Genomic DNA, 20682 nt, shown 5'->3' on the forward strand with positions numbered 1-20682 from the left:
AAGATTTTTCATATTTATAGATCTATACATTGTTGTTAGAACCATTTCAGGAGAAATAATGCAAAAAACAAAGTAGTACTGCCTTGGAAAGGAAACACTCCCAGGGCTGTAACATACAACTACAGGTCAGATTCATGTTAAGTGCTTTAGGCTCCTGACTTTTACTGTCTGACTCATTGAATGAGCTTGTTTGTTCATACATGCTTTTTTTAAGCAAAAACACACACACACACACACACACACACACACAGATTATTAGAAAATCAAACAGGGTTTTGTGAAAGAGATTCCATTATAAAAAAGCACTAACCCAGATAATCCAGGAGTCCACAGTTCCAAACATGGCTCTGCCTTCTTCCACCGCATGTCTGATTTCTTCCACATTGTCCACTAGCCACCGCAGCTTTACTGCACTGAAATAGGTGCTCAGAGGAAGACCAGTTCGCTTCTGAAAAAAGAACAGTAACATTGAGGGCAAAATTTAAGATTATTAATTTATTAGTTATTATTTATTTTGTATGGTTCATAAAAAAGTTAAAGTTTAACCACTTTGGGACTTTATGCACACGTCCCTGTACTGCATTGCACTAAAACATACATAAAAGATCCAGGCAAAACATTCTTTTAAACATTTGTCACCTGACAAAAAGGTAATAGGAGTCTCCCTAATGTGGGCACAGAAACAAACTTAACAGAAATTTCACACTACTAAAAATATGTAGTATTCTGTAAAACATCTCAGACAGAAAGTGAGGGAAATTATCCCCCAAATAGGGACACAGCAATAATAAACTCCCCACCCACTATTAAACTCTACAGAAAAGCTTTGGCTAGGTTTGGGATTTAAAGCGCAACTAAACCTGCCTATTGTTTTCCGCCAAGGAATCTGCAATCTTGGCCTCTGTTTGATCTTAAAATGCCATGGTGCTGCACAGGTGATCAGTTATGACACCAGCCAATGGATGGTTTGACAGTTTGGTTCACACTGTTAAATCAATGGGGTTTAGTTCTGCTTTAGGGCCAGTTCCCATTGGTGTGATGTCTGACATTGGCTGTGATTCGCACCGCACTGCAAATCACATGCAATCTGTGTGATGCAATTTCAGCCACACAGATAGTATGGATGAATTTGCATTACATTCAAACCAAACTCGCACAGGACCCTTTTTTTGGTTCGCAGCATAATCGGATCGCATGGGTGTTCACACCCATGCGATCTGATTCCCGTCCAAAATTGCAGTTTGCACTGTGATATGCAAACTGATTTGGGGGCATCATTAACTTTAAACTGACACTCCCAGCAGTTTGCATAGGGCGGTGTGAACTGCCACCGGGAGACATGCGAAGTGGGAACCCGCAGTAGATTCACAGTGTTCCCGAATCGCTGTAGTATCAACCGAGCCTTAAACAAAAAATACAAAAAAAAAAAAAAAAAAAAAAATCGGCACATAATGCCAAGGTCTAACCAAATAAAAGTGGAACTTTACCCATAACAACTTAATAAAAAAAATATATATATTTTTTTATTTTAGCAAGGAACATACATTCTACATTAAGAATTATGCTACCAAAATTAGCATGTACTTACAGCCTTCAGCCTTGTTCCTGTTTCCTTTTGCTGAAGCCCAGAGCCCCAGCTGTAAATCATAAAGCGAAACTAAACCCATTGAGTTACCAGTTTCAAAAAACAGTTTGATTTGATTGTGTCCTCAACCAAACTTTCAAACTATCACATGGATGGTGTACTAATTGATGACATGTGCAGCACCATGGCAGTTGCAGTTCAAACAGTAGCAGCTTTCTTGGCTGTAAAGGATAGGAGGGTTTAATTCCACTTTAAGGCTGTTAGCAGATCGGCATCTACAAACTCAGCAGTGCCTAAAAATAGAGAGAAACTGAGCATGTGCAGAGAAGGGCGAGATAGTGTATTACTGGATTTTAAACAGCATAGGCACTTATTTTTAATGTTTTACATAACTATACCTGAAAAAGAGGCCAGCCTGAAGTGATCTAGCAGGACTTCATTTTCTGACTAAAATTAAAAATTTTAACCACTTCCTGCCCACAGTATAGTAAAATAACGCCATACGAGATGCGCTCTCTTTCTAGGACGAAGTCATATGATGGTGCCCCAGAAACGGTGCGCAACGTTTGCGGCATGTTCCTAGGACACGGCATGGCCCCCGATTTCAGTAAAGAGCCCAAGACGCGGCTCTTTACCCATTTAATTGGCTCTGTCCTATCACACCCAGTCACATGTAAACAAAGAAGTGACGTTTATTGTCTCTCTCCAGCTCACAGTGACAGGGTGTGTGGCGAGGAGAGCCGATTAGCGGCATCTGTTTGCAGGGCAGACCTGTACAGGTAATCAGGGCACTGATTACAGTACAGCCCCAGCAGTGTCCATCAGTGACACCAATCAGTGCTGCCTTTCAGTGCCCATCAGTACCTGCTCATCATTGCCACCAATGTGCCCATCAGTGCCACCTATTAGTGCCCATCAGTGGGGCATATTAGTGCCTCCTCATCAGTGCAGCCTATCAGTGAAGGAGAAAAATTACTTATTTACAAAATTTACTAAAACTAAGAAAAACTTTTTCCCCAAAATTTTCAGTCTTAAAAAAAAAAATAAAAAAAAAACACAACAACTCAGCAGTGATTAAATACCAGCATAAGAAAGCTCTGTGTGAAAAAACGATAAAAATGTAATTTGGGTACAGTGTTGCGTGACTGCACAATTGTCATTTAAATGGTGACAGCACTGAAAACTGCCCTGGGCAGGAAGGAGGGTAAAAGTAGGCAAGTTGTTAAGCAAGGCAATTTACTTTTGCCTAATCTATCATCAAATATTTCCTAAGGACTGTAATTATCTGGTTTTAAGCATTACTGCAGATAATACCGTAAACAACAATCTTGGCAACTTTGTTCCGACTTAAGCAAAGGACCAAAAAAAAAAAAAAATATATGGAAAGACACTGAAGCATCAGAGATCATACGTTTAATTGTTAGCATTGCATGTGCAGATTAATTGGGATTCTGCGAATGCTGCATTCATTCACAGCAGCACAAAAGGGATTTTGGTAAAGCATAGGGGTAAGGGGGGGGGGGGGTGTGGGTTCCATCTGCTTCAAAACCAACAGGTTTTCCCCCATCCACAATTTAATGTGAAGAAAAATAAAACAAGGCCCTTAGAGAATTCACTGACATTTTTTGATGAAGCTACTGGTGAATTTATCAGAACTATGTATAGGCTAGTTCATTTGCAAGTAAAATCCAAGGGTCAGTTTGCACAAGCTTTAAGTTAAACTGAATACATGATTAACCACCAATTGGAAAGCAGCTCTTTCTAGACATCTGCAATAACCCAAGCTATAAAAGTTTAAATTACCCAACAAGTTTAAAGGAAACCTATCATAAGAGGCATAAAAGGTCTTCTTTGCTGACTTCTGCGTGTGAAATGCCATTTGCCTGGCAGTTACAGTGACACTTTTGCTTCAAGGTGAGAAAATGACTTACAAATACTTTTCTCCAAAATTCTTGCTTACCTGCTAGGGTTCATGGATGCAGAAAATATTGATGCTGAAGGGTCTGCAAAATGGCCAAGCACCAAGCAGTTTCAGCAATGGCAGCTCCCATATTTCTCCAATGACAGGTGTACATTAAACAATGCTAAAAAGGCATACTTAAAATATGCATCAGGTAAATTATCTACAGTGCAGCTTCCATCGCTGCTCAAAACACAGATGTAGCAGCTCAAGGGCCCTTTACCCAGAAATGTTAGTGCACCAACTCCACAAGATCAGATTTCTCAGATGTGTGTGGAGCAGGGAAGGCGTCGATAGCCATCACAATTGCTTTTCTAGAGATATATATATTTATTATCCCCAGCTGCACTAATGCATAATTTTCTACAGCATATAGTGCATGCCACTGTTTAGGACAATCTACAGTTTCTATTAAAGCAAAGTATACTGCAAACTGCAGAGCAAGTTCTGAATACATTCCACAGATATAAAATTGGTGATCTGAATTTAAAGAATACACAGACCTCTTAGCGTGTTTATAGCAGGATCACACTAAGGATGAACAGGGTCAGCACTGCCCAGATGTGATATCCAGTGGTTTCCAACTGCTCTCTGCAATTAGCCAAGTACCCACTAGATGTCATCATATACAAAAGAGAAATGCTTTGGATGCATGTATCAAAAATCGAAAAACCAGGTGGCAAGCCTGTGTGTATAACATTTCTCACTGAAAAAACCCACAACATAGCAGGTACCATTGCTAAAATGTACAGATTTGATGGCCCTTCTTTAAGGCTGGTTACAAATGGTGGCAGGAATCATACAGCACCCATGTAAAAATCCCATACTTCACCCAGTGTTAGCTGCCCTCCATCCTTGGGAAAATTATCAGGGGGAACTGCGGTGTCAAAACAAACTTTAGTTACGATTTTATTAATTAGCTTTAGTTACTGTTTTAGGCCATTGCTTCTTTCTGGGGTTGTGAGCACAGCTTAGCATACGCATGACATAAGATGTGCTGAACCTACATATCCTATATTAGTTCCTACTGCTTAATTACTAGGTGGCAAGCATTGCCTGTACACAACACTATTGTGCTGGATAGAATGCAAAATGGCTTGTGCAAAGAAGCCTGGTATTTAAGACATTTAGAGGAGAGTGTAAACGGTATAGTTATTAATCTCATATTTAGTGCATAATGTTCAGTTGGAACATATTTTATAAATACATTTGCCATTTTTTACTAACTGAAGCCAAACTCCAAAAAATGAACCAATCCAGACTCCAACTGCTTGCAGTTAGTAAAATATCCACAAGATGTCAGCATTGCAGCCACATGCTAGATCTATTCATTACAAAATATACATGTCCAGGAATTGGCTCTGCTAAGCTGTCAGTGCTCCTCAGGACAATACTATCAAAACTGACAACTGAATCTCACATATTACAACCTTGACTGTACCTACAGATATACAGAGCAGGAGTAGTCTGATAGACAGCAAAGTCTGGAGAAAATAGTTTGTACTTTTCATGAGTAATAAACTATCTTCCCAGAGAGAACAAAACATTTTGGGTATAATAGTATCACGCTCGGGGTGGGGGCAATCTTCATTTTGGGGGTCAGTGTGTCACAGGACCTTGGCCCTAATACACTGTTCTATCTCACGGGAGCTTTTGTACATAGTGGCCACAAGCATTCCACTGCATTAAAATACAGAGCCGCAGAAATAAATTATAATAGGCAATTAGAAGTTATAAATACATTCAACATAATTGAAAAATATAAATATAACTCTTTAGTGGCCAAAAAATCAGCATGAAAGTGCAACTACCATGAAAATAAGATTGCCTGTTACCACTTGTTGTTACCATTCCCTTTTCAACTTTACAAATCTTTACATCAGAAAATGGATAACAAGCACCACTATCTTGTTTGTGGCATTTTTGCAAGTGATGATAGACCTTCCACCTGAACAATTGGACTGCACTAAAAAGAGCCAGAAGATGAGAGCTGTAAGAGTGAGCTGGGCTGTCAGAAAAATCTTATAAATAGAATAAATCAGAAAAGGAAATGGAAAGGGCATGGTCACTGTGAAATGCCTTCAGTAAAATATCCGGGCTTATTTAGATCTATGCGTCTGTATAAAGTTACATTTTCTTTTGTAGCATGAATCAGGTGCATTGTCATGTAGTTCAATGTGCACTACCTTTAGCATTGACATGCATTTTAATGCACATTTTCAAAAAAAATTTTCTAGTTTTGGTAGTGGATAAGACTAATAGCCATTGACTATTTAAGAGGGAAAGTTCCCCAAGGGGTTTTTCCTGCAGCAAAGTATCAACTTAATGAATGTATGAAATGTCTTTTGAGAAAATGCAAATAACATTAAAATATGAGCTCTGGTGGCTGTACATATACAAGAATCAAGCGATACGACATGTAAATACATAGCATTACATATGATTGAGTGTCATGTCGGAAACTTTCGACCTATTCAGTCGTGGTCTTCTTCTGGGACATAGTTTCCTTTAAAAGACATACATTTAACATTTCCTTTTCAAAAAACATATTTTATCATGCAGTGAATTATATGTACTCAATAGAACCATATTTACTGCTGATATCTGGAATTTGAGTCCCCATAACCAGAGATTAAAATCAGTTGGATGATCCGGCAGGCTCCATGGCCATCTCCACCTCCAGAGAGAAAGAATCTAGCCCAAGGGGCTTGCAATAAACTACACTTTTTACCAGTACAGAGAGAAGGTGAAAGGATGGCACCTGCAGTGGATTCCCAAATATTGGCAAATATGTCTAGAAAAAGGTTTTTTAAATATTTATAAACTCATAACGGACTAATTAAAATACCTAAATTTTATTATTAAAATAGATGAGTGCATTCCCAGTGTTATCTGCAATATGTGACTGCACAAGTTGATGTCCTGAAATAGTTAATTTTGAACAATTACTGTGTATAAATGGTGAATTGGGAGGGACAAATCCTCATGGCTTAAATAATTAAAGGAAAAAGGTGTGGGAAAAATTAAAAATTGATAAATAAAATTGCATTTGAAATGATGTGTGAAGGTGCGTGAGTGAGTGGTGAATAAAAATCCAGATTGCATAGGTTGATTGAGTGCTAGGAAGTGAGCCCACTGTGTACTTGGGCCAAATGAATGATTGAAAAGTGACTGACCACAGAGTGTTGAATAAAGATGTGAGAACAAATGTGCAAACAATCTTAAAACAAAAAGTGAAAAAAATAAAAATAAAAGAAAAAATCATTGCAAGTGACAACATTTACCTTAAACACTGGTGTGATTGCTATAGACTGTCAATTTCAATGAGGTGTATTGTCTGACTGCAAGTGTGCAAAAGAGATAAAGGCTCTGCTACAAGAGAATCAAAGAGCCAAATGATTATGTTGAATATTAAATTCAATAAACTTCCAATAATGATGGTCCGACCCGATTCCATGGCCAAAAAGCCAACAAGCAAATCAGTTGTGTATAGTAATGATCTACTACTTAATACTGAATGGGGTGTTACATAGTTAAGTGTAGGGCTGGGGAAAAAAAACAAATCGATTTAAATCTTGAACCGAGTTGAGAGGTCAAAATCGATAAAAAATTTCAGCAAAATCGATTTTTTGGATTTTTTTTTTTCACCAGAACCGGTGCTGACACCGTGCCAGTCCTGAGGTGCTGCAGGCAGGAGTTTTTAGGCGAGGCCGCGGCTTCGACCTAGTCCACGAGGCCGGACGCCGCAGACTAGGCCTGAAGCCGCGACCTCACCCAAAATCTCCTGCCCACAGCTCCTCAGGACGAGGTGCCCATCAAAAAAAAAAAAAAAAAAAGAACCTTGATTCGAATCGTGAATAGAGGTATTTTTATTTATTTATTTATTTATTTTTTAAATCATAGATTTTTTTTTTTAGAAAATCACCCAGCTCTAGTTACATGGTCAGTATGCCTAAAGGAGCATGCCCAAGTTTATGAGTTTATGTAAAAGAGAAGAAAATAGAAAGAAAAAGGTAAAGGGTGGGTGGGGCACGAGAGAAACATCTATAGGAAAAGGAGGATAGGGGGCCCGACTCCTCCTACAAATCCAGACTGACCAACAGTCAGCCTTCCCATTTGTACTCAGAGTCTCTAGTAGACCGCATTAGGAAAGGTATGAAGGGAAAATGGGAAAAGTGATCTGGGGTGTACCATAGTCACGTGGTCCGTATGCCTAAAGGGGGCAAAAATAAAGACAGCAGGATGAGCTAGCAAACAGATTCATTGAAAGTAACCGTATGTAACATTAAATTAGCCAAAAATGCCTGTGACCTCTCAACATGTGGATCCGGGATACCTCTGGATACGCATGCTCAATTCCACCTGCCTAACTTCTTAATTACGTGAACAGGGACCCCTTGGTGAGAAGCAGTGGAAACCGCACCGATCTTGAAAGACTGTCTGGAATAAGCTTTGGGGTCCAAACCTAGGTTTAACAGCAGGGTGCGGCAAAGTTTCATGAACTGTGCTGTGGAGAGGGTAGCACTACGGAAAAAGGCAATAAATGGACTATACCTGGGTTTATCCGCTGTTACCACCATGAGTTGGTCTAAGGCTTTGACCGGGCACCAGGCATTGCTGGTCTTGAAAGAGCTAATGTCAGTACCTGCTCCTGTATCTTGCCAGCGTCCAGATGCAACCGAAAACGATTGGGGTACCCAACTAACTGGTTGATCAAGAGTTTCCTAATGCACAGCATTGCAGCGCGGAGTTGGGAACGGACTTTATTTTTTCTATTGGGGATGTTGACACATGCATTTTCATGTATTGGAACAAATGCAGTAGTGTAAATGGGCCCTTAACACCAATGACAGGTAGTCACAAGTGAACTTGGTAACAGTTTGCAACATAAAACATCCAGAAACGAGAACCAGCTCTAAATGTTAGTTAGTGAGATCCTCCATAATCTGCCCCGTCTCCAGCATGTGTCTTGGCTTGAAACCCATCAGCTAGGATGCGTGCTGGAGGCAGATAAATGCGTATTTCCTGCAGACAGATATTTTTCTGGTCATTTCTGGATAGTATAGGAATAAGGTACAATACCAAGATCACTGGCAAGTAAAGTTTTTTTTGATGGTATGGCACAATGCTGGTGCACCTTCCATTTACATTTTAGTGCATTACAAAGATGTAATGTTTCCCTTTGCCAGTCTTATCAGCTTCAGCTGATAAGACTGCAGTAATGGCCAAGTTTACACTGCATGCCATGTCACATGGGGTGTAGGAGGAAGCTCTGAATGAATCTGAAGTCTCCTGGGAATTCAGTGTTGTGCCGTAGGAAGTCCTGATAACAGATAGATAAGCACATAGAGAGTGTGCCGTAAATTGGGGAAGATCTGGGCATTCTCAGTGACTTCATTCTAAAGAACAAAAAGGATTACAACAATACTAAGCAAGTAAGGAGATATCTACAAGCAATGTTCATTAGGGTTTTTTATGCTGATTTACATGGGACAATGTTGTGGGGGAGGGTTTACAACCACTTTAACAGTAACTACTACAATTGCTGTGTGCATAATTACTAGCCAAAACAGATAATGACTGCTCAGGTTCAAGGCAACTCTAACTATACACAATGATCTTAAAGTTTGTAAACTTTGTGAAGATCCCCACACATTGAATTCCTTAAATTCTGTGACACTCTTCCATTATGCTCTGTGAGTAGGTACTGCTGTGCCACACATTTCACAGAATCTGCCTTCTGAACTAAAAAAGTGCAGAGAGGAGAAGTGCCTGGAGATGGAGTCAGTACAGGAATCACTGCTTGAAGGCAAGGTACCATGGGAAATGTAGAAGCTGCAAAGCATGCAGGGAATCCAGGAAGTTGTGGGAATAGATGGCCAGCAGACAGGCAGAACTCACAACATGAAAGATTTTTTTTCAAGTAATTGAATATTGGATTATCAAATATAACTACTGTTTGTAGCGTTATGACACTTTTGATTTTAGAAAAATTAAAGTGTATTCTGTGATAGGAGAATTTCTTTATTGGTGCCCCACACACTTATGCACAAAAATGGTACTAAAAGTGCAAAACGTACAAAGCTCAAAATGATACATGCCACTTTCGTCATATGAAATGAATGGGCTGTCCTACTCGCAAAGGGCGACAACGTAGAAAAAAAAACATGCATATGTGCAACATCCAATGTCATGCTACATTTGTGAATGGGGCCTACTGGTGTTTTGTTTATTAATTATTGCATATTTGAGCAAGATACACTCCCATTCACATATTTCCAAAATCTGCATCAAAGTACTCATAGAAGCTGTCCAATTAAATATTAGAACATTTAGATTAGTTGGGTAGATGTCCAACATTTCCCTCCTGTGACTAGTAATAGCTCCATTCTCGGCATGTTATAAAAAAGTTTTGTAACTCCATGTTTATGATGTGCATCTTTACTACACAGATTACTTACAATTTGTATCCTTGTAATGAAAACTTCAATAAAAATGTATTGAACGAGACAATGATGCACAGATTCCATGAAGCACAGACTAACAAATGCCCAAGCCCAGAAAATATTTGCTGTGCCAATCGCACAGGAAATCATATTAATAGACAGGATTTTCTGATAAATTACCATTTTGGTTCTGTATTAATCTAGGAAAGATTTAATATGGGGTGGTAAATTCACATAAATACTCATGTGATACTCATTAAATATTTGTGTTTTGTGATATTTAGCACTAAAATTGTGTTTTTTTGCATTGTTTTATCACACATTTTTTTACAGGCTAAAAGTGAACCAGGGGGAGAATTCTGTGAATGAAGGTAAACAGAAATATTATGAAACTATGAAAACAGTCTAATGTGCCTTCATTCACAGAGTGACCCCCACCCCAGTGCAATGCTACACACAGTTTACATTCCTGAGCTAAGGGGTTGTGGAAAAAATTAAGAGGTAAACACCACACACCCCTCTCACCCCCTGCACTTACCTCCTTGGGTGATAGTTTCACCAGAAACACAGCCCAGTGTAGTGGTCCTGGTGTTTGAAAACTGTGCTGTTCTTCCTCATCTTTCGTTAGGGATGTCGGGACAGATCAGAGTGGTTTATATTGGTCAGCGTGCTCACATGCCAGTGTCAGGTTGCACCTGGCCTCATAGATGGTAAAACTGTATTCCCCCACAGTGGCAAATGCAGCAAGGAGCGGGTGAAGAGTTTTAGTTCACCAAATCATTTTTGCTGAAATAGTGAACTTACACTTTCACTTACTGGCCAGTGCAAGGTTCCCTTTATAGTTTGTTTTTGCAAATTATGGAGATGTCAACTACCTATACCATGATATACCGGTAAATAAACTTTTTTAATGGTAAACAGGTTTTAATGGTCGATTTCAATTTACTTTATATATTTACTGAATTATCTCATATTCATTTTTTTTACTTTGATTAATTGACTCATCAATTATCGCACATAAAAAAAAAAAAAAATAAATAAAAAAAAAAACACACCACACACACGATAACCGTTAGTAAATGGTCTTACCTTGAAAAAATTCTTGTTCCTTCCTGGAATTTTCTTCAACAACCTGTCAACCGTTGACTGGGTCCTCAGATCAAGCCAAACTAGCAAAAATAATAAGTATATTATCATACAGGCTTTATATAGTACCAACCATCTATGCAACACTTTACAACATGAGGGCAGACATTACAGTCAGCACCGTCTTTAAGGCACGGCAAAAGGGGCAGGTGCCCTGAGCCCTGTCATTGTTGTGGGGCCCAAAGCAGCTGCCTCATACTTGCCAACTATCCCAGTTTAAATTCCCTTGTCCTTTGAACTTTTTGTCCTGTGCTCGGTCCATATATCTCATTGTGAATTGCTGGTACTAATGCTGCCCAGCTCTGCCCTATTGTTGTGTACAGATGACTCACCTGCACACCCTGTGTTTACATGTAAATAACCGGCATTCATATGTAAATAGCGGCAGCATTCATAAGTAAATAGCTGTGGCCGGCGGCATTCATAAGTAAATAGCTGTGGCCGGCGGCATTGATATGTAAATAAAGGTGGCATTCATGTGTATATCATGCCCCCCTGCAGTGGGGAGATGATGTACTGTATCCTCTAGCAACCAGTGAGGCGTAATGTGTGCTGTAACCTCTAGCAACCAGTCAGTAAGCAGTAATGATATGCTGTAACCGCTGGCAACCAATCGCAATTGCTGCCTGATCTGATACAATAAATAGAAGCTAGACTTAACATCCATTTACTGTATGTCTCAGAGTAGGTGGAGAATAAAAGTGAATGGGGGGGGGGGCAAGAAATATTTTGCCCAGGGTCCAATCAATATTAAAGACGGCCCTGATTACAGTTACAATATAATTCAATAGAGGACTGGTACAGGGTTTAGATGGAGCAAGATAAAGAAAAAATGCATTATGCCAAAAACAACGCTTGGCTACCAGCGCTCAACCACTCAAAATCAATTACCTGCAATCAACAATAATGATAATCACGGCCATGATTAAGGCCTGATGGCTGAAACGCGTTGGATTTTGACTGTTCAAATGCAAAAACAATGTATTGGCCGACTTCCGTGGCATCAGCCTTTCTCCCTTTTTTGCAAAAATATTATCTCTATACCGTAACAAATCTTTACTTTTTGAGTTCAGTTCTAATGTATAGACTAAAAACAGAATAGGAAAATTAAGACAAAAGTGGTTACAGTGCTCTTTGATTGAGTTGCCGGCCATCCCCCCAATATACAAATGAAAACAGCAACGCCACCCTAATATAAAAAAAATAAAAAATAAAATAAAAACCAAACACACACACACACACACACACAATAAAATTTGTTAGATATAGTTACCCTTTGCGTTCTATGCAGTGTGCTTGGACTGTCCCTCCTGTGGATGGGACACCACAGTAACTGATGGCCAGCTGCTTCTTCCTTATTTTGTGCAGGTCCCGTGAAGTCTGAGCCTGTCCTCACACATGCGCTAAACTAGTCTTCTATTCTTCAACAAAAAACAGCGCCAGATCCCATATGACACACCGACACATGCACAAAGTCAGGCTAGATCTCTCCTGGAAGGTACTGCTAATGTAGCCTTTTTATAGGGGTTGCTGTGAGGCCATGGTTACATCACCAGTACCTCAGGGAAACCGGGAAGTGAAATTAACTCAAACGTATATTTCTGCTATAAATCTTAATTTCTACATATAAATAGAGGAGGTTTTGAAATGAGCATGCACAGATACATGCAGCAGGACCTTATGAGTTGGGGGGGGGGGATTTGGCATCTATTAACCATGATAAGTAAAGCTTTGTTAATCCCCCCCAAAAAAAAAAAGATTTTGTTCTTTTTTTTGTTTTCAAAAGTGTTTATTAGAAAATAACAATCAGAATATAGGATACACTGTGGTGAAGCATATATAGTTATACAAGACAAAAGATGCGAATTATATAGTGCACATCGTATAAGTTCAACAATGTGTGAACATGGCAGAGTAAGCAAAAAAAAGGACACTACAAAAACAAGGTGAATAACCTGAGAGGCAACTTTTGAGATAAATAATACCACATGGATCGAAAGGAAAAGAATATTGGTGAGAAATCAGGAAAGACAAAAGAAAGGAATATGAAGAAAAGAAGAGAAGGTGACAGGATAGCAGAGCAAAGAGAAGGAGAGACCAGCACAGTTAATAGAGAAGTCTAAAGGTAGACCAGGGTTTCCATTTAGTGTCATATAAAGGGATAGAGTCATACAAAGTGTGGTGAATTTTTTCAACATGCATCATGAGATCTATACGGGAGAGGATCTGGGAAAATGACAAAGAGGGAGATTTCCAATTAAGTGCTATAGACCATAACATGGCTAGGCAGATCGAATGAATCAAACATCTTAAAGGTTTAGGAGTGTCCGGTGGAGCAACAAATAATAAGGCATGAGATACATCCATGTCTATAGTATAACCAGCTACCTTATTGATCATATCAAAAAGCAAACCCCAGAACGGCTGAATACGGGCGCAATCCCAAAAAATGTGTTTAAATGAACCCGGACAGGGGCAGCCCCTAAAACAGGTGGGGGAGACCTGGGGAAACATGCGGTGTAACCGTTGAGGCGTATAATACCATCTGGTTAGTAACTTAATAGCCGTTTCTCTAAGGGAGAGAGATTTAGAGCATTGGCGCATGTTCCTCCAGGCTCGGTCCCAGTCCAAGGCGTCCTGATCCAATTCAAGTTCATTTTCCCATTTGGCACGGTATGGCATCCCTACGGCCTCAGTCATCGAGGACATGGACACGTAGAGGTCAGAGATAAGGCCCCTCTGTCTAGGAGCCGTGAGGCAAATATCCTCGAAGGAAAACCCTTGGGGACGGGAGTAAGGGCCAGGGTAATGTTGTGAGAAAAAATGCCGAATCTGCAGATAGTGGAAGAATTCTGAATTCGGGATGGGATGATGGGATTGTAATTCCTGAAATGAGGCAAACCGGGAGCCCACCAGGAAATCCTTCAAGGTGACCAGGCCAAATTCAATCCAGATACGGAACGCTTCACTAGAATTATGAGTCGATATGAATCTGGGGTCACCTAAGAAAGAGACCCCAACCGGAGTCTGGGGTACTAAGCCGTATTTACTGCCATAGATATGCCAGAGGCGCATGGCATCCAAAACACAAAATTTTTTATGGATGTAAGGGCAATGTGGTATATATGGGGACCACATGACATTCGATAGAACCAAAGGACATATGGATTCCTGCTCAAATTGAACCCACGGTACCCTAGAGTTCCTAATTGACCATTGGGCCTGCTGGGAGAATCTGCTCGCCAAGTAATAAAGCCAAATTTGTGGGACACCTAGGCCACCCCTGGTGGCAGAACAGTACAGGACCGCTCTCACAAATCTGGGGGGTTTATCCTGCCAAATAAATCTATTCAGACATGATTGAAGACGGTCTATATAAGATTTTGAGATCCTAATTGGGAGAGATCGAAAAGCATATAATAATCGGGGGAGAATAACCATCTTAATAGCCGTTATGCGCCCTAGGAAGGAGATGTGTAAGTTAGACCAAGATTTTAAGGTGGACCTAATTTTAGTAAACAACTGAGGATAATTAGAGGAGAAGAGGAGTTTATAATCACTAGAGAGGGCTATGCCTAAGTAAGAGAGGTGGGAGGAGGGCCAACGAAAGGGAAACGTCTGTTTGAGGTGAGAGAGTTCCTGCGGGGGAATACCTATAGGAAGGGCTTCAGATTTAGATATATTGATGGATAATCCTGAGATAGTGGCAAATCTCGACAAGGACTCGAACAGATTGGGAAGGGAAACTAATGGGTTAGTCAGAAACATCAGGACGTCGTCTGCATACATACAGAATTTGCTAGTTAAGGGTCCTTGTGAATATCCTGAGATATCTGGGTTGTTCAAAACGGCTATAGCTAGGGGCTCGAGAGCCAGGGCGAACAAAAGGGGGGATAGTGGGCACCCCTGCCTAGATCCCCTTCCCACGTCAAAGAAGGCTGAGCAGCAGCCCGGAATCTTTATCCTAGTTTTGGGGTCTTTGTACAAGGAGTGGAAAGAGTGCAAAAACCCGCCCCGGAAGCCTAACCGCTGCAACACCCTAGTAAGGTAAGACCAAGAGACACTATCGAATGCCTTCTGGATATCCAAACTGAGAAGCAGAAGGCTACGAGAGCGTATATTAGCATCCTGAATTATGTTAGTGGCCAATCTAATATTATCTGTGATTAATCTGTGGGGGATAAAACCAGATTGGAAAGGGGAAATAAGGCGGGGGATTTGAAGGGCCAATCTATCTGCAAGGATCCTACTAAATATTTTTAAATCATTATTCATTACTGAAATTGGTCTATAATTTTGGGGGAGCGTATGATTTTTGTTTGGTTTGGGGATCATGGACATTGTGGCAAGTAACATTTCCTCCGGGAAGCTACCACCCTTCATTAAGATTTTGTTCTTTTAAAGCATGTTATACAGCACAGTGCTTGTGCTGTGTAATTTGACCCCTTGTAAAACATGTAATACCCGCCTGATCCTGCCTGGCTATGCGCACCCCCCGTAAACTAACCACGATAATTAGGGCTGCTGGTCCAGTGCGTTTACGTGCCTCCTTCATCTGTACACCTGCTCTCCTGCGTCTCCTCTTTCCTCTTCCCCCTCTGCCTGCCTAAGTGTCAGCACCCGCCCCACAAAAATCATCTGCCTTACTAAGGATGGTTGTGTCTAGAAAGGCTAGTGGGTATTTTTCAAAGTGATTCCTTAACAAAATAGACATGGATGGATGGGCAAGTTTGCTTTAAAATTAAAAATGAATTAAAAAGCATTTTGAGTTTGTGGTACTCAGATACAGTTAAGTTCCACTTTAACCCTTCTTTGGTGCAGACATTCTCTTACATTTATTCAATGCACTACTCCAAACAGTATCATCTTTATTGCCCCTGATCCAATGGTAATCTTAGCCCTAGTGCCCTGCCCTATGTCCCTAGAGCCATCTACACTGTTTTTAGACTCCATGACATGCCAATGCATCATAGGGTGCACTTCCACATCCCTGTAATTTTCCTGTATGGCCATCACCATATTTATTTTTAATTCTTTATTTTCATTAGTCACTCAGAAATGAAGACTGCCAATATACTCAATGACATAAAACATAATTGAACCACATGATATACAATAATCAAAGATTAAACTCCAGATATGGACATCACTGCAGTACTGGGCATTGTTGGGCAGTGATTAGTGCCCAGGCACAACTGACACATTCCCTGCACATGCTTAATTATCCACAGTGCTGCAGACACACTCCATGCCATCTACACTGCCCTGGAATCATGCTTTACATTGATGCTTTACAACTAGACTACTGTAGTCTAGTTTATATCAGAACAGTCAGCCTACCCACCGCATTTTCTGGACAAATTCTATAAAGAACGTCAAATAGACATATACGACTACTTGTAGAGTTGAAATGGAGAACATTTATGGTTTGTTACATCTACAAGGCACTGACAATTTTCTTCCAAAGTCTGGCAAAGAGTCATGCTTTTCATTGTTTACATTAATATAAGAAATAACTTTTTAAGTGGAAATGACTTGTTTAATGATTGACATGTGTCCGCTACCTATTTTAAAAAGGTTGTAAAAACAAATAGCAGGTTGATAATTTACTTTGCTTAGTCATCTAAATGCAAACCTTTGCACTTTGCGTACTGATATTTTTCACTGAAGCGAACCAATTGACCATAAACAAATGTGTTGGCATGTTACTTAAGAATAAAAAGGCTTGAAAAACAACATTAGTATGGGATGGAGGCAGAAGATTCTTTACAAATCTGGCACAAAACGAGCATTCTATTTCTGCATTCCTATTCACACGGCATTGGCTGCACTGAATACAGCTGTTGTCTGTATGATCCTCCAAAAGGACGACGGTCAGCATATTATGATCACATGATTCTCTGTGGTTTGTGTGTACAGGCCGTGTCCTATGCCTGGCCAACTGGTCATAGACTTCTGCAGGGAAGGCCTCCTAATTCCTTTCACTTAAGGAATTCACTTTCACTCAAGTACATATAAAAGGCCCCTACATTAATTCCTTACTATCCACAATCTGTATAAAAACATTCCCAGTCGCCATGCCTCATGCCAAGGATGCATTAATACATGTTCTCCTTTTTGTAAACAAGCAGCGGGCACTTTGTGCAGCTACTAGCCATCAATGGTAGCTGGGGTCTCCACTAATCATCAGGAACCAATTACAGTGGGCTCTGGATCATGTGATCACTATGTCAGCTCGGACATATTGTTTACATGCAAGCTGAAGGCTGTAATGACTTAAATAAAAGCCTTCAGCTGAAAGAAAAATAGAAAAAAAAAATCCTCTGATGTTTCCGGACTCTGAAAGAGCTAGAGTGATTTCATATGTGGTAGGTCACAGATGTCTAAAGTCTGGTGACCAACATGGGTTGTTATACATTATAAACACAACAATAACTAAACATTCAGCCAAGGACCACACATCCCATAAATTAAATGGTTGAACTAAAATAGTCCAACCAGACAAATAAATACAAATATCAACCACCGACTCACCGCTTAGTACAGAGGTGCAATTGCATAACTCTGCAAAGAACATACGCCGCAGAATAAGAGCAAACAGAGGCCCAACATGAAGCTATATGTGGGATCATGCAGCATTAGTAGTAGGCTATATTAAAAAGTAAAAAATGTAGAACAAATATTAGATACAAAGTCGGCTAAAAAAACACTACTCTTCAACACACCTAGATAAAAATACAACGTTGTCTCTACACACAGCAGCTGCTCATACAGGTAACACACACGCCAACATCTCCGTGAACTACAGATATGACAGTGCTTATCTGCAAGCGTAGGTACCCAGGCTAAAGAAGAGAAACTGGTGGAAGTCAATCATACAGACTGGAATATGGGCTTAGGAATTCCTGAGCTGGGTAAACCTCTCTTGAGCCTCAGAGAGTTACTAAAGGTAGATCATGTAAACGTACTGAGGGCAGACAGTATCTCATATCAAACTGGAAGCTGGAATGGAAACAGTCATATAGACTCCAGGTAAATCCAATGTAAATTAAAGTTGATAAACTGCTGCTGTTATATCAAAGCTTACAGACAGTCATCAACTGCCCCTTAGGTGCTGTTATGCAGACAGCAGTACAGTAAAACTTCGGTTTGAGTGTAATTTGGTTTGAAAGCGTTTTTCAAGACTAGCAAAGTTTTTATAAATTTTGACTTGATATACAAGTAAAGTCATGTCACAACAGGGTATAAAAGAAATGAGAGGCACCTCTAAGTGTAGCAATATGGTTACATTTAATGAAGGTACAACATTTAGCACCTCACATGGTTGATGATTAAAACAAGCACAGCTAAATATGCAGGAATCTGGGGTAATGCAGTCCACATAGAACATCCTCTGCACCACCATCGACGTCATCCCTTCCATGCTGCGCTCCATGAGCGCTTCAATTCCTCGCTTTCAAAACGCTCTACTGCATGGTAGTCTTCCCCGTCACGAATGCAGACTGACAGCGGTGAGAGCCGGCAGTACGGAGGACGGTTTATGTGGACAGCTTTACCCCAGATGCCTGCATACTTAGATGTACATCTTTTAATCATCAACCATGTGAGTTGCTAAATGTACCTTCATTAAATGTAACCATATTGCTACACTTAGAGGCTCCTCTCTTCTCTTTTATACCGTGGAGCTCCTGCTGGATTTTTCTTCTAATCCCCTTGTGGAGGCTTCCATTTGTGAACGGACATTTTATGGTTACACAACCTATCACATTGCTATAATCTTTTTATATGGACTAATGAATAAATGGTTCTGGAATGAATCATATGCGTTTCCATTATTTCTTATGGGGAAAAAATCGCTTTGGTATACAAGCATGTTTTCAGAATGAATTATGCTCGCAATCCAAGGTTTTACTGTATAGCCAGCTTGGCAAATAGCAGTGGGGACATCATTTTGAGAAATTATATATATATATATATATATATATATATATATATATATATATATATATATATATATATATATATATAAATATAAATTGCAGCTCACCCACACTGATATAATCACATCATCTCTTTTCGCCATAAGCAGAACACAGGAACGCTGCAGTACCTCCGCTGCTAGTGGCAATGTGGGGTACCAATTGTATCGTTGGATCCCATCCGATTACTGCGAGAGGAGGAAAGTATAGACTTGGAAAAAAAAAAAAAAAAAAATTGAGCTGTATGTGACCCAGGGTAGCTGTATCAAGCTGTATGTGACCCAATTAGATTGGGCTTCTTCAGGGATGGGTGGGGCCAGTGTAACAGAGCTTCATATAAAGCCCTGGACTGACAGTACCATAAGCTTTGGATATACCAACATCAGCTTATCAACTTTTGTGTCCTGTGCACTGGACTCACCTGGAGTCTACATGACTGTTTCAATTACAGCTTCCATGTTGACAAGGGACATGGTCTGCCTCAGTCCTATTAGACTACCTGTGGGCCTTTAGTGACTCTCTGACTGAGACAAGAGAGGTTTACTCGGCTCAGGAGTTCATAAAACCATATTCCAGTCTGTATGGTGAACTTCCACCACCTTCACTCCTTTAGCCTGGGTATCTATGCTTGGCTTGCAGACAAGCACTGTCATATCATAGGTGTAGTTCACAGAGATGTTGGTGTGCGTGTGGACTAATGCTCCATGGTCCCACATATAACTTCCTTTTTGGGCCTCTGTTTGCACGAATTCTGTGGTGTATGTTACACATTACAACCCTGGACCACCAAATTAATCAAGTAAATGCAAAAAAGTAAAAGGCTCAAAGACTCACCGATAGCATTATATAGGGGTTCTCCGGTTGTTTTGTCCCACACAACAGTGGTTTCCCTCTGATTACTTACGCCAATAGCTAGAAAACAAAAAAAAAAAAAAAAAAAAGCAAGGCTTTGCAACAACAGAATATAAAAACACAATATACACACTCTAAATATGAATACAATACTTTAGTTTCAAATAATGGATCCTCTGTATTAAAAGTCAGCAGTCAGTCCAAGACAATATAAACAGACATAGTTGTGATTAAGCAAACCTGCCCTTAATTGACTCTATTGCTATATGTGCTTCAACTCGGAGACTCAAAATCATAGTGTTAGGACCGCAGTATACAGAGGAGCCTTGGCATAAGCACTGTGGCTCCCACATATATCTGCAAATGAGTGCAACTAAACACTCTGTTTTTGACATGAATTGTTAGACAGGGACTTGGTCTTTGTTGCAAGCTAGCTGGTACGTGTGCTTGGGAAACATTTGTCTGCGATATGCAAAGGCCTTCCATGTGAACTTTACTGCAAAGACTAGTTATAAATTGGGGTGTGATTTGGATTTGGCATGGGGACAAATTGGATGCCTCCCGCATTATGCTCTTGCTAGGCGTCCAGTGCTTCCCTGTGTCTTTAAGGAGTGGGCCCCCTCCAAGCAAACTTGCCCTTATTCCAAAGTTCATTGGCAAAAATAAGGGAAGACAGGTGCAAAGCTGCCCTTAAATTATCCACTGCTATATACT

The 20682-nt window shown here is 40.1% G+C and overlaps 1 protein-coding gene across 4 annotated transcripts in view; it reads right to left on the bottom strand.

Annotated features, from left to right (window-relative positions):
* The window catches only part of GK (glycerol kinase), a 118613-nt gene that overhangs the window by 64139 nt on the left and 33792 nt on the right, over nt 1–20682 (bottom strand). For all 4 annotated transcript variants that reach the window (XM_077482571.1, XM_077482575.1, XM_077482572.1 and 1 more), the window contains exons 4-6: nt 19951–20028; nt 11081–11160; nt 311–448 (exon numbers count right to left, since the gene is read on the bottom strand). In XM_077482571.1, coding sequence (XP_077338697.1) covers nt 311–448; nt 11081–11160; nt 19951–20028 — 296 coding nt within the window. The remainder of the gene's footprint in view (nt 1–310; nt 449–11080; nt 11161–19950; nt 20029–20682) is intronic.

This window comes from Lithobates pipiens, unplaced genomic scaffold (assembly GCF_037356315.1).
Source record: "Lithobates pipiens isolate NorthernLeopardFrog02 unplaced genomic scaffold, aLitPip1_a1.2 Scaffold_16, whole genome shotgun sequence".
Taxonomy (NCBI): domain Eukaryota; kingdom Metazoa; phylum Chordata; class Amphibia; order Anura; family Ranidae; genus Lithobates; species Lithobates pipiens.